This window comes from Schistocerca serialis, chromosome 3 (genome assembly GCF_023864345.2).
Source record: "Schistocerca serialis cubense isolate TAMUIC-IGC-003099 chromosome 3, iqSchSeri2.2, whole genome shotgun sequence".
Lineage (NCBI taxonomy): Eukaryota > Metazoa > Arthropoda > Insecta > Orthoptera > Acrididae > Schistocerca > Schistocerca serialis.
The window spans coordinates 933,731,034-933,745,526 of NC_064640.1; the positions used below are offsets into that span (position 1 = coordinate 933,731,034).

Sequence of the window (14,493 nt, forward strand, 5' to 3'; positions counted from 1 at the left end):
CACAGTACCATTTGTCAGCAAGTAGAAACAGAGTAGAAGTGCGAAAAGGACGTAATTGTTGCTGACGGTAACGATCTGGCTGACATGAGAAAACTGTCTAAACAATCGAATACGTAACGCAGTGATTTATGGCAAACCACAGAAGCTTTAATTGAATTTTTTAAGTGGCTGTAATGTATCTGTGTCTGTATAGTCAACACAGCTGAGGGACCGTAATGTGTGAGAAGTGGGCAGACATATCACTGTTTACGAGGTGCAACTGAGGTTGCAGTTGTGGCACTGATCCAGATTCAAGCTTCGCAATTTGTACAAGCGCATTAACAGCTCTGGCACGTACGAAGCACTCTTTCTATAGTCTCTGCCGCTGATATTCATAGTATGACATTTAGAAGATTCGTTTCTGGAGTACAGTATTCGGCAAGATGACATGGCCAATTTTATCTCTCGGTCTTTAGCAAGTATTCAACGGTAAAGTGAAGATGCGGAATAAGAGGTTGTAAGACATGTTTGTGTATATTTTCAGAAGTTCACCGTTCAAAACATTAGGCACCTGTGCGTCAACGCTAAATCGAGGCACTTGGATACTGTGTAAAACGATGTAGAGTGGAAGGTAACTGCATGGGGAGTGTAGATTAGTGTTTAGCGTGTCCTTGGAGATCATTTAGCGCAATTTCTGTCTCTTTCGCCGAGCTTAACAAGGGGTGCAATGCCGATATGACGAAGTATCGAATGCTCCAAGTAAGTGGCAAATTTCACATGTGTAATTGACGCATACTGGGCTTCAGGTTTACCAGGAATCGCAAGCATTTCAGCTCACAAGATACACTACTGGCCATTAAAATTGATACACCACGAAGATGACGTGCTACAGACGCGAAATTTAACCGACAGGAAGAAGATGCTGTGCAAATGATTAGCTTTTCAGAGCATTCACGCAGGGTTGGCGCCGGTGGCGACACCTACAACGTGTTGACATGAGGAAAGTTTCCAACCGATTTCTCATACACAAACAGCAGTAGACCGTCGTTGCCTGGTGAAACGTTGTTGTGGTGCCTCGTGTAAGGAGGAGAAATGCGTACCATCACGTTTCCGACTTTGATAAAGGTCGGATTGTAGCCTATCGCGATTGCGGTTTATTGTATCGCGACATTGCTGCTCGCGTTGGTCGAGATCCAATGACTGTTAGCAGAATATGGAATCGGTGGGTTCAGGAGGGTAATACGAGACGCCGTGCTGGATCCCAACGGCCTCGTATCACTAGCAGTTGAGATGACAGGCATCTTATCCGCATGGCTGTAACGGATCGTGCAGCCACGTCTAGATCCCTGAGTCAACAGATGGGGACGTTTGCAAGACAACAACCATCTGCACGAACAGTTCGACGACGTTTGCAGCAGCATGGACTATCAGCTCGGAGACCATGGCTGCGGTTACCCTTGACGCTGCATCACAGACAGGAGCGCCTGCGATGGTGTACTCAACGACGAACCTGGGTGCACGAATGGCAAAACGTCATTTTTTCGGATGAATCCAGGTTCTGTTTACAGCATCATGATAGTCGCATCCGTGTTTGGCGACATCGTGGTGAACGCACATTGGAAGCGTGTATTCGTCATGGCGGGGTCAGGGAGTTTCTCTGCCTCGCGATGACTGGGTGTTGTGTGTTGTCCTTAGGTTAGTTAGGTTTATGTAGTTCTAAGTTCTAGGGGACTGATGACCATAAATGTTAAGTCCCATAGTGCTCAGAGCCACTTGTGTGCTGTCCTTAGGTTAGTTAGGTTTAAGTAGTTCTAAGTTCTAGGGGACTGATGACCATAGATGTTAAGTCCCATAGTGCTCAGAGCCATTTGCACCATCAGAGCCACTTGTACCATTTTTGTATTCGTCATCGCCACACTGGCGTATCACCCGACGTGATGGTATGGGGTACCATTGTTTACACGTCTCGGTCACCTCTTGTTCGCATTGACGGCATTTTGAACAGTGGATGTGTTGCTCGGATTGTAGATGTGTTACGACCCATGTCTCCACCCTCCATTCGATCTCTGCGAAACCCTACATTGCAGCAGAATAATGCACGACCGCATATTGCAGGTCCTATACGGACGTCTCTGGATACAGAAAATGTTCGACTGCTGCCCTGGCCAGCACATTCTCCAGATCTCTCACCAATTTAAAACGTCTGGTCAATGGTGGCCGAGCAACTGGCTCGTCACAATACGCCAGTCACTACTCTTGATGAACTGTGGTATCGTGTTGAAGCTGCGTGGGTGGCTGTACGTGTACATGCCATCCAAGCTCTGTTTTACTCAATGACCAGGCGTATCAAGGCCGTTATTACGGTCAGAGGTGGTAGTTCTGGGTACTGATTTCTCAGGATCTATGGACCCTAACTGCGTGAAAATGTAATCACATGTCAGTTCAAGTATAATATATTTGTCCAGTGAATACCCGTTTATCATCTGCATTTCTTCTTGGTGTAGCAATTTTAATGGCCAGTAGTGTATTTGCTCCAGCACCACGGCCGAAAGACAATCAAGTTGGGCCAGAAACGAAGGAATGTGTGCCACAACGCGTGGCTAAGAATGCTTTCTGTGCCAGGTTTGGAATTGTTACAGTACACCTGCACTGGTTATCTAAGGACAGCTTCAATACGTATACGCCGTGGAGTACTGTATCTCATGAAGTTCCTAGCAAACAGAACCAGGGAGTTATTCATAACAAAGAGAAGTCTTCAGACACAATTTATACCCTGATCAGAAAATGTCACTTCTTCGAAACCCCGTAATTGTCTTCCATTGCGACGCATAAGTTTGAAATTCGGCTTAAAGGAGCCTACAATCTTCTTCCGTAATGATGCAAAATAGGGGCGCCCTGCGACGTTACCCTCTGGATCGGTGTTGCTTCAAATAGCAAGGTTCCTGCACATGCGAAAAAAAGGCCACAGCTCAGAAGTTCATATAAGGAGTAGGGTGGGTTAATGATGTCACATTGGCACCAAATTTCACCGCAATTCTGCCTATTGCCACTGTGGCCGTGCAACACGATGGAAAAGTTGTCACAACCTTTTTTATCCACAATGGAACCCTACTTTTGACATCTTTGCGATGGAGATCAGAATCGTGAATTCAGCGTTGAAATCAAGCAGTTCTCCTATCGGTGGCCGAGGAAAACATTTCAAAAGCACCACCTCTCAGAATCGATATGAAAAGCCCTCAGGAGGTAACATAAAGTCGTCCTGTTGCTCGTCGCACTTCGAAATGTCGTTTTCAATCGCGAAGTACCGAAATATGTCCTTTCTTTTTGAATCACCCTATATAATACGAGCCCAAGAGGCTGTGTGGGAATGATCGCCCCAAGGGAAGAGGTGGTTTCGTTGACGCCATTTACGTCATCCCCTTAGGTCTTTTCGAATCGATACTGAGAGGCGGTGAGTCTAAAACGTTTTCCTCGGCCACCGATAGAAGAACCGCTTGATTTCAACGCTGAATGTCGCAATTCTGACTTCCATCGCAGAGACGTCAAAAGTAGGGTTTAATTGTGGGTTAGAGAGGATGTGACAACCTTCCCATCGTGTCACACGTCCACGATGGTATTAGGCAGAATCTTGTTGGAAATTGCTGCCAAGGTAACATCATTAACCCACCTTACTTCCCACATGAACTTCTTGGCAGTGAGCTTTTTTCACATGCGCAGACACCTTGCTATTTGAAGCATTGCCGAGTCTGAGGGTAACGTTGCAGAGCGCCCCGCTTTTACATCATTACAAAGGAAGGCTGTAGGCACCTTTGTCACTTTGTCGAAGCCATATAATTGTTTCCCATTGCGATGAATAAGTTTGAAATTCGGCTCACTTTTTTGCACAGTGTGTATAAACGACGTAGCGTATAAGATCGAAAGACGCTTTTTCGCGGATGATACTTTTATTTATTGAGAAGTCTCAACGCTAAAACAATGTAACGAAACGCAGGAAGACCTGCTGAGGATCAACGCTTTTTGGTTCAAATGGCACTTAGCACTATGGGACTTAACATCTGAGGTCATCAGTCCCCTAGACTTAGAACTATTTAAACCTAATTAACCTAAGGACATCACACACATCCATGCCCGAGGCAGGATTCGAACCTGCTACTGTAGCGGCAACGCAGTTCCGGACTGAAGCGCCTAGAACGGCTCGGCTACAGCGGCCGGCAACGCTTTGTGCACAGTAGGTTGTTGATCCCCAATATAAACAAATAAGCGTATTGCGCATAAATAGGTAATTATTAAATGATTACACGATTGCAAAATGATCATTGGAAGCAGCCACATCCATTACTTATGTGGGGAAAAGGATAGGTAATGATTTACCTGAAACGACCACATAAAGCTAATCGCAGGCAAGGCAGACGCCAGACTGAGTTTCATTGGGAGAATTCTCAGGAAATACTGTCCACCTCCAAATGAGGTAGCTTATAGAATCATCATTTCATTATTAGTTGAATACTGGTCGACACTCTGTGATCTGTACAAAATAGGACTGGCAGATAAAATAGAGCAGATCCAAAGAAGATCAGTACGATTCGTCACAAATGTAGTAAGCATGAAAGCGTCACGGAAATGCTTATGCGACACCAGTCGCAGAAGCCACAAGAGAGGCGTTGTCCATCGCAGAGTGGTTTACTGATGAAATTCCGAATGTGTAGTACAGTCTTAAGACATAAAATCTGGCCGCCGCTCGGCTGCCACACAGACGACGTCCGAGTCGTTCACTTAAGGTGCCCATAAAGCCGAGCGGCCGTCATTATTAGTCCTGCCATCTGCACGATCTGGCAACACTGTAGGCTGTGGAAGGATCTGGAGGTAGTGTGGTCTTTTGCTAGAGATGTTACAGTGGTGTATCTGCACGTTGTCTAGTGGGAAACGTCGCTCAGCGTAGACACAAAGTTTGAGTCCAATCCTTTATTTTTTTAAATCACGTTTCGGCTGTCTGCTAAGGTATCACTCAAAGATAATTTGCATCGGCCCCTCCCGCCTGAGGTTCGAGTCCTCCCTCGGGCATTTGTGTGTGTGTGTGTGTGTGTGTGTGTGTGTGTGTGTGTGTGTGTGTGTTGTCATTAGCATAAGTTAGTTTAAGTAGTGTGTAAGTCTAGGGACCGATGACCTCAGCAGTTTGATCGCTTAGGAATTCACACACATCCGAACATTTGATAATTTGCATCACTTTTCAACAGACCACTAATAGCAAAACCTTCTAGAAATATTTCTGCGAAAGAGTTCGTGGCTGTGTTAACACGATAATAGTTTATTCTTCTGAGTTTCCTCGTTCACAGGGGCCACAGACCACTCGCCGCCGGGCGCTTTGACGCCAGCCGCCACCCGACCAGGCAAGACACATTTTGCCTGTTCTCGATCTCCTATCGTTACCATAAACCTTTTTCTTACTACCGTCTGATTTTCCGCGCGAAATGACTTCGATAAACCGAGTGAACACAGTACAGTTACACAAGACGCGTAGGTTCCCACAAGCGTATTGCTCAACTGTCATTTTCTTATTCGCAGGCCGAGCGGTTCTAGGCGCTTCAGTCTGGAACCTCGCGCCCGCTACGATCGCCGGTTCGAATCTTGCCTCGGGCATGGATGTGCGTGATGTCCTTAGGTTAGTTAGGTTTAAGTAGTTCCAAGTTCTATGGGACTGATGACCATGGATGTTAAGTTCCATAGTGCTCAGATCCATTTGAACCTTATTCGCAGTTCTAGTATTCGCCGTGCAGTTACGTATTGCATTTTGCGTACTTCGGCCTTATGACAGTTGTTTAAGCGTTATGAAATAGAGTCACAAATGGAAAAAGTTTAACATTTCCAACGAATTGTTCGTTTTGGGACTAATGGAGTCGTGCAGGAGGCGGAAGCAGCTCGAAACATTTGTATTGTATGTTGGGTAAGTGCTATCGAGCAAATCATGACTGGAAACGCTTTTTCTGTTTCAAGGAAAATCGTTCTGGCATGAATGGTTTTCCACATTCAGGAAGTCTCGAAAATTTACTTATATGAGGAACTGCATTTGCATCCAATAGGCTATGTACAGAGTTTTGGTGTAGGAGTATTGCGTATTATAATTCAAAGTTACAAAAATAAAACGGGAGACTATTACTAAATTTTCGCTTGAACGTCATCAGTTCGCTCATTAAAAATTCCTGTGCAATATTGTTACTGGTGGCAATTTACGATACCTTTGCGTTAACTTCCTAAGAGTGAATTAATGGATGAACCCTAACAAGGCACATGACCGCTACCAAATGGTAAGTGTGAGCAGACAATATTTTGCACCTAGTGGCACAAAAAGGGTGTTGTGCATTCCGAACTCCTCTGCAGGGGCCTGTGCTCGTGAAAATGTCTTTTATTAGGTCTTAGCCATTAATTTCTTGTGAAGAAGTTAACGTAAAGACTTCATAACTTGTCATCAGTAACAATATTGCACAGGAATGCTCAATGAGCGAACTGTGACGTTCAAGCAAAGAGATAGTAATAGTCATATTCTCGAAACTTCCTGAAAGTTGAAGATTGTTCATGGCAGAGCGATTTTTCTTAAAACTAAACATTAAAAAAATCCTTTCCTGACGTGATTTGTCCGATAACACTAGCCCCCACTTGATCGAAATGTTTCGAGTTGCTTTCAGTGCCTGCACTATTCCATTAAAACTAAAGGAAACAATACGCCTAAAATGTTGGAAATGTTTCTATTTGCGACTCTGTGTAATAACGCTTAAGTACCTGTCATAAAACTGAAGTATGAAAAATACAATACGTAACTGCACGGAAAATATTAGAACTTCAAATAAGAAAATGATAGTTGATAAATACACTCATAGCAACCTACGCGTCTCGTGTAACTGCATAGTGCTCAATCGATTCATCGAAGTTGTTTCGAGCGGAAAATCAAACTGTACTAAAAAGCAATTTTACGCTAACAGTGCAAGAGCAGAAACGTGCCGAAGTGCGTCGTGCCGCAATCATCTGGTCGGATGGCGGCTGGTGCAAAGAGCCCGGCCGCGAATGGTCAGTGGCCGCTGTACAGCGAGGAAACTCTCGAACGTAAATTGTTCTGATCTTGACGTAGACACAAACTCTTTGGTGGCAATGTTTCTGGGAGGTTTTGCTCTTACTGGCCTGTTAGAAAGTGACGCAAGTTACTTTTGACATTCCATCGTAGTGATATCATTAACAGATAGCCGAAATGCGTTTTAAACATCTTGAGCACACAACACGTCCGTAAGACAATTCCACATCCTACAGTGTTGCCAGATGGTGCAGATGGCCGGGTTTAGAATGGGGGGGGGGCACTTTTATGAGCGCCTTGAGTGAACGACTCGGATTTAGTCTCTTGGGCAGCTGGCTGGCGGCCATGTCTTATGCCTATCAAGGGGACCGAACGTACTCCTCATCACCGATTTTGTCAAGATTTATGATATGTGCAGGGCTTCGCCAGAAATGAAAGTGACGGAGGTGGGACCTCCAGCTGGTCAAACGTATAGGAAAATGTTGTTTTGTAGGGCGGGCAACCACAGCCAATCTTCGACATTTTTTCAAAGAAAATTCCGCACTGGCTGTATGAAAAAATCATTCACATAACCAGTGCGGAATTTTCTTTGAAAAAAGTGTAGAAAAATATCATTTTTGGCGCAGATCGGTCGAGGTATCAGCCGTTCTTGTTAAGGCAAGTTTGAGGCAACGGTTAGCGCAGCGGAAAGAGGACAAAATGATAACGGAGGATCGTGGGATCGAGTCTGCATATGGAATCTTCTCCTAGTTTTTATTTTCAATTCTTAAGTTACTAACACTGCAAATACACCGAAATAATGTGCAATGTATTGTATTTATTAATATTTTCATCATAAGCATAAAAAAGGGAAGGTGAAAGACTTTAGAAATTGCAAATAAATTTCCAAAAATAGATTGTAAGTCAGACACGAGAACGTCGTATACAGCGTGAGTCACTAACTATTGCCACCTACACTCCTGGAAATGGAAATAAGAACACATTGACACCGGTGTGTCAGACCCACCATACTTGCTCCGGACACTGCGAGAGGGCTGTACAAGCAATGATCACACGCACGGCACAGCGGACACACCAGGAACCGCGGTGTTGGCCGTCGAATGGCGCTAGCTGCGCAGCATTTGTGCACCGCCGCCGTCAGTGTCAGCCAGTTTGCCGTGGCATACGGAGCTCCATCGCAGTCTTTAACACTGGTAGCATGCCGCGACAGCGTGGACGTGAACCGTATGTGCAGTTGACGGACTTTGAGCGAGGGCGTATAGTGGGCATGCGGGAGGCCGGGTGGACGTACCGCCGAATTGCTCAACACGTGGGGCGTGAGGTCTCCACAGTACATCGATGTTGTCGCCAGTGGTCGGCGGAAGGTGCACGTGCCCGTCGACCTGGGACCGGACCGCAGCGATGCACGGATGCACGCCAAGACCGTAGGATCCTACGCAGTGCCGTAGGGGACCGCACCGCCACTTCCCAGCAAATTAGGGACACTGTTGCTCCTGGGGTATAGACGAGAACCATTCGCAACCGTCTGCATGAAGCTGGGCTACGGTCCCGCACACCGTTAGGCCGTCTTCCGCTCACGCCCCAACATCGTGCAGCCCGCCTCCAGTGGTGTCGCGACAGGCGTGAATGGAGGGACGAATGGAGACGTGTCGTCTTCAGCGATGAGAGTCGCTTCTGCCTTGGTGCCAATGATGGTCGTATGCGTGTTTGTCGCCGTGCAGGTGAGCGCCACAATCAGGACTGCATACGACCGAGGCACACAGGGCCAACACCCGGCATCATGGTGTGGGGAGCGATCTCCTACACTGGCCGTACACCACTAGTGATCGTCGAGGGGACACTGAATAGTGCACGGTACATCCAAACCGTCATCGAACCCATCGTTCTACCATTCCTAGACCGGCAAGGGAACTTGCTGTTCCAACAGGACAATGCACGTCCGCATGTATCCCGTGCCACCCAACGTGCTCTAGAAGGTGTAAGTCAACTACCCTGGCCAGCAAGATCTCCGGATCTGTCGCCCATTGAGCATGTTTGGGACTGGATGAAGCGTCGTCTCACGCGGTCTGCACGTCCATCACGAACGCTGGTCCAACTGAGGCGCCAGGTGGAAATGGCATGGCAAGCCGTTCCACAGGACTACATCCAGCATCTCTACGATCGTCTCCATGGGAGAATAGCAGCCTGCATTGCTGCGAAAGGTGGATATACACTGTACTAGTGCCGACATTGTGCATGCTCTGTTGCCTGTGTCTATGTGCCTGTGGTTCTGTCAGTGTGATCATGTGATGTATCTGACCCCAGGAATGTGTCAATAAAGTTTCCCCTTCCTGGGACAATGATTTCACGGTGTTCTTATTTCAATTTCCAGGAGTGTAGAATAACTCCGGAAGTGTGATAGGAGCTGAAAAGTTTGTGGACAAATGTTGCATGGGACATCGGGTGCCATAATATGTCGTTGGTTTTTGTTCCTAGGTGGGGTTGCTTCACAGATACGAAGGTCAACTTTGCTTTTTTTTTTTTAAATGGGATGCTGTAGTTTTTTACTTATTTTCTGATAGTATCTATCGAGACGAATCCAATGATATGTAACAGTAAGGTCTTTGATGATCAACGAAGGTCACAAAGGTGGCATGAACGTCCATTTACAGAAGGTGTTCGAAGTAATGACCATTGGTATCAGTGCAGTGCTGCAATCTTCTTATCATGCATTGAGTGATATTCCTTATCACTTTCGCACTTATCGAAGCACATGCTCAGACTATTCTGTCTCGTATTTCGTGCAAATAGTAAATATTCGCCGAATACGGCGTATCCATCTAATGAGCCATTGACATATAAACACCATTCGATGGTTTCGCAATACAACAGTAATAGGAACTGTTATCCTAGTGTCGTCGAATCAAGCGAATGTGAATAATGTATTCCTTTGTAGAACAAGTCGATATGCTTCTCATTTACGGAGAATGCCAACGAAATTCAGTGAGAGCTGGAGACTTATACGCTGAAAGATATCCTCAACGTACTCATCCTACACGTCGTACATTTAAATATGTGTATAATAAACTGAGAACAAGTGGATCTTTAACGCATCGGAAACATATCCGGCAAAGGAAAGTTACTAACAAGGAAACGGAAATTGGTACTGTTGCCACTGTGGTACGAGATCCTTGTGTTAGTTCGCGTAAAATCGCAAGGGAATCTGGCATGAGCCAGAGTAGAGTTGTTTGTGTTCTGCATCGTCATAAATATCATCCTTACCGTATCAGTCTCCACCAGGAATTAACTGGTACGGATTGTATGTGTTGCATTGAATTCTGTCGATGGGCTCAACTTCAGATTCAGAGAGATGAAACATTTATTAATTTTATTTTATTTACTGACGAGGCTACATTCACGAACCATGGAAATGTTAATTTGCATAACATGCATTATTGGGCAACTGAAAATCCACGTTGGCTGCGGCAAGTTGCACACCTAAAACCGTGGTTGGTGAATATATGGTGTGGGATTCTGGAGGACAGAATTATAGGCCGCTACTTCATCGAAGGATATCTTAGTGGTAGGAAGTACACCACATTCCTGCCAGAAACATTCGGTCTGTTATTGGAATACGTACCTTTAAGAACAAGGAACAGGATGTGGTATCAACACGATAGGTGTCCGGCACATTTTTCGCTGATGGCTAGAAATGAGTTGCAGTGACAATTCCCAAATCGTTGGATTGGACGCGGAGGAGATGTGTCGTAGTCGGCTCGTTAGCCAGACTTGACGCCTCTGGATTTTTTCTTATGGGGATTCGTAAAAGAAAGTGTTTATAAAGACATTCCAACTACACCTGAAGACATACGAGAGAGAATTGTCAGAGCATGTGCTTCGATAAGTGCCGGTCTGATAAGGAATACCACTCAATCCATGATAAGAAGATAGCAGCACTGCATTGATACCAATGGTCATCACTTCGAACACCTTCTGTAAATGGACGTTCATGACACCTTTGTGACCTTCGTTGACCTTCAAAGAAATTACTGTTACACATCATTGGATTCGTCTCGATAGCCGCTATCAGAAAATAAGTACCAAACTATTGCATCCCATTTAAATTTTTTTTTAAAAAAAGCGAAGTTGACTATCATATCTCTGAAGCGACCCCACCTAGCAACAAAAAACCAACGTGGTATTATGGCTCCCGTTGTGCCATGCAACTTTTGTTCCAAAAACTTTTTAAGCTCCTATCATACTTTCGGAGTTGTTCTTGGTGGCAATAGTTAGTGACTCACCCTGTATAAAATTAGATACTTTTATTATTTTACAGTTGGTGATTTACACATGCTGTGGTGATGTTTATCGTAACAACAAGGAAAGCAGTAATTCTCTTGGTCTCTTGCACACGTTATGAACGCCGCTTTTCTTATAATCACATAGTGCTTTCAAAGTTTCAGTAGAAAAACAAACATGGTTTACATTCACAAAAGGTTCTCCCTAATCACACATTGTGACAGAAAACCACACTTAACTCATGACTTCCCCAAATATTGGCAATGGAATGTATTTTGACGGAATCTTATCGGGATGCGAATTCTTTTCGTCCCTCAATGAGATAATGGCGGTTTCCCAGCTTTATGAACAAATTCTTTACGTGGTGATAACAACAGACATCGCAGGGTTGCACTAGCAAGTGGATTTGTACGGGGGGAATTCCTTTAATACAGCATGATTGCAATGCTTCTTCGTCTTCAAATGTCCCGTCGTATAATTGTGGATTTGTTTGCTCTTCCCACTGGTCAACTAACAGAAGAAATTGGTTCTGCTGCAGTTAAGGCTTAATCATACCACTCAAAAAAAATTTATATAAAGTTCTTGTAAATTTCCAGGTTGTGATGAAGTAATGACGACAATCCTATATTTTCCCTTGCAGTCATATATCGAATTTTCTTTTGCCTTTCTTTTTTATGAGTTTTATGAAAATATTAATAAATACAGTATAATGAACATTATATCGGTGTATTTGCAGTGTGAGTAAAAACAGAAAATTAAAGAAAATAAAAATTTTCCACACAACGACTAAAACCCACGACCCTCGGCTTACTACCCTGTACTCTTAGCGCTGCGCCAGCCACTGCCTGGAAGTTACTCTAACACAGAATAATCATGCCCCGACCAACATGTGCCAAAAATGCTATTTTTTCGAAACGTTTGGCCACCTGAAGCTCCCATCTTTGTCACTTTCATTTCTGACCAAGCCCTGCATATACCGTAAATTTGTTCTACATCTACATCTACATTAATACTCCGCAAGCCACCCAACGGTGTGTGGCAGAGGGCACTTTGCGTCCACTGTCTACACCGCGATGCAGAGCGCCTCTCTTGCAGAGTCTGCCACTTGAGTTTATTAAACATCTCCGTAACGCTATCGCGGTTACCAAATAACCCTGTGACGAAACGCGCCGCTCTTCTTTGGATGTTCTAGGGAGGGTCAAAAAATATGTTGATTCCCGCTACGTATATCTGCCGAAAAGGTCATGAAGGTAAAATTAGGGAGATTCTAACTCACAAAGGAGGCTCTAGAACCATCGTTATCTGTCCGTCCGTCCGATGCGAGGTAAGTGCGCCGTAGTATGTATCCACAAGAAAACCTAAATCGGGCAAGGTAGAAGAATCTTTTTACCCATTCGCCAAGTGTACAAGTTAAGTGGGTCGACAACATATTCCTGTCATGTGATGGACATGCCGTCACTAGTGTCGTATAGAATATATCAGACGTGTTTTCCTGTGGAGGAATTGGTTGACCTATGACCTTGCGATCAGATGTTTTCGGTTCCCATTGGAGAGGCACGTCCTTTCGTCTACTAATCGCACGGTTTTGCGATGCGGTCGCAAAACACAGACACTAACCTGATTACAGTGAACAGAGACGTTAATGAACGATCGGACAGATCGTAACTTTGCGAAAATAAAGAAAGTAAAATTTTCACTTGAGGGAAGACTTGAACCAAGGACCTCTCGTTCCAGAGAAGCTCACGCTAACCACGGGACCACGGCGCTCCTGAACTGAGATTGACCTTGATGTTGCCTATCTTTCGCATGGACTACTCAGTTTGTGTATTTTGCTTATTTTTTTCATTGTTCCACACAACTTCTTCCTCTTTTCTCGATTGCTCTGTGGTCAGTTTTTCAAGGCCTATCCACTCTGCGAACTTGGAACTAAATCTGAGGGGGGTGCGATGGGGAGGTTCCCTTGTCAGAATGCAGACGTTGCGTGCGACGAGATCTGCAGTTTAAACGTAGTGATTGTTGTCTCCCCCCCCCCCCCCCCTGCCTGAGCGGCACGCGTTCCGGCTGCTGAACCTCAGAAGTCTAGCGTTCGGTGAGGACGAGCGGCGGCAAGGCCGACTCGACTGGACTCGGTCTGCAGACGACGCGAGCCGATGGGGCGAATCCGGCGGGTGGTGCTTCAGTGCATTTTGGAGATAACCGGCGTCGGAAGATGGCGGACGGCGCGTGAGGCTGCACCGAAAGCGTCGGCGGCGCCTTTTAAAGAGGACGTTCTGCGCCGCCGCATACGTGACACGTTAAAGCGGCATGGTGGGGCGCGGAGCTATTCGCGTGCGGCGCTCCCGCGGCCGCAGCAGCCAGTATGAGCCAGGGAGCCGCGAGCGCGGGACATGAGAGGCAAGCTGTGGAACCTGCTGTGTAGCTCCCGGCACGCGGTTTACACAGGTACCTCTCTTCCTTTGCATCGTAGCCGCAACAACGAATCTGCCTCGTCTCGCGCGCCTAACAAAATTTTTTCTTCTTCGATTCATCTGTGAATGGAACACCGTAGGGTGCAAAAGAAACTGATGCCGAGAACCCTCCCATGTAACTTAAGCCGTGCCTTTCGTCGAACGGATTTAAAGTTTTGAGCACATATTGTCCATGTGCTTCGTCCACAGTGATAGCAGTGGACTAAAATCTGTTTTAATGTGTCTGTACTTTGTCAACGATTCTGCGTGCACGGCAGACGGAACTTTTATTAACACAGAAAATGTAGCAAAGTATTGCTTCAGAATTTGGAATCTTGCTTAGGTGTAAACTCCGTGTTTCGAGCTTTCATTCGTTGTGATGTACAGTAAAGTTAATTTATAATCTGCCTGTGAGGCAGAATATCAATCCATTTTTCCGCCGAGTACTCAGATTTAAAACCACGAAACATTACTCGCTTCAGCCTAACTACAAGGTGTAAACTCCGTGTTTCGAGCTTTCATTCGTTGTGATGTACAGTAAAGTTAATTTATAATCTGCCTGTGAGGCAGAATATAAATACATTTTTCCGCCGAGTACTCAGATTTAAAACCAGGAAACATTACTCGCTTCAGCCTAACTACAAGCTCAAAACTCACCACCCACATCTAAACAAACGAAAAGACTACTGTAACTCATTGCTGAATCGATACGAATTCTGTCTTTTCGCC

General features: G+C 45.3%; 1 protein-coding gene across 2 annotated transcripts in view; it reads left to right on the forward strand.

The window, feature by feature from the left end:
* LOC126471209 (b(0,+)-type amino acid transporter 1) overlaps positions 1 to 14,493 on the forward strand; it is a 591,197-nt gene that overhangs the window by 250,349 nt on the left and 326,355 nt on the right. Inside the window, exon 1 of one of the 2 annotated variants that reach the window (XM_050099323.1) lies at positions 13,651 to 13,759. The exons of the other annotated variant lie outside the window; for it this stretch is intronic. Within the exon in view, the coding sequence (XP_049955280.1) occupies positions 13,705 to 13,759 (55 nt within the window). The 5' untranslated portion in view covers positions 13,651 to 13,704. Of the gene's footprint in view, positions 1 to 13,650; positions 13,760 to 14,493 lie in introns of those variants that run through there. 2 annotated transcript variants of the gene reach the window in all.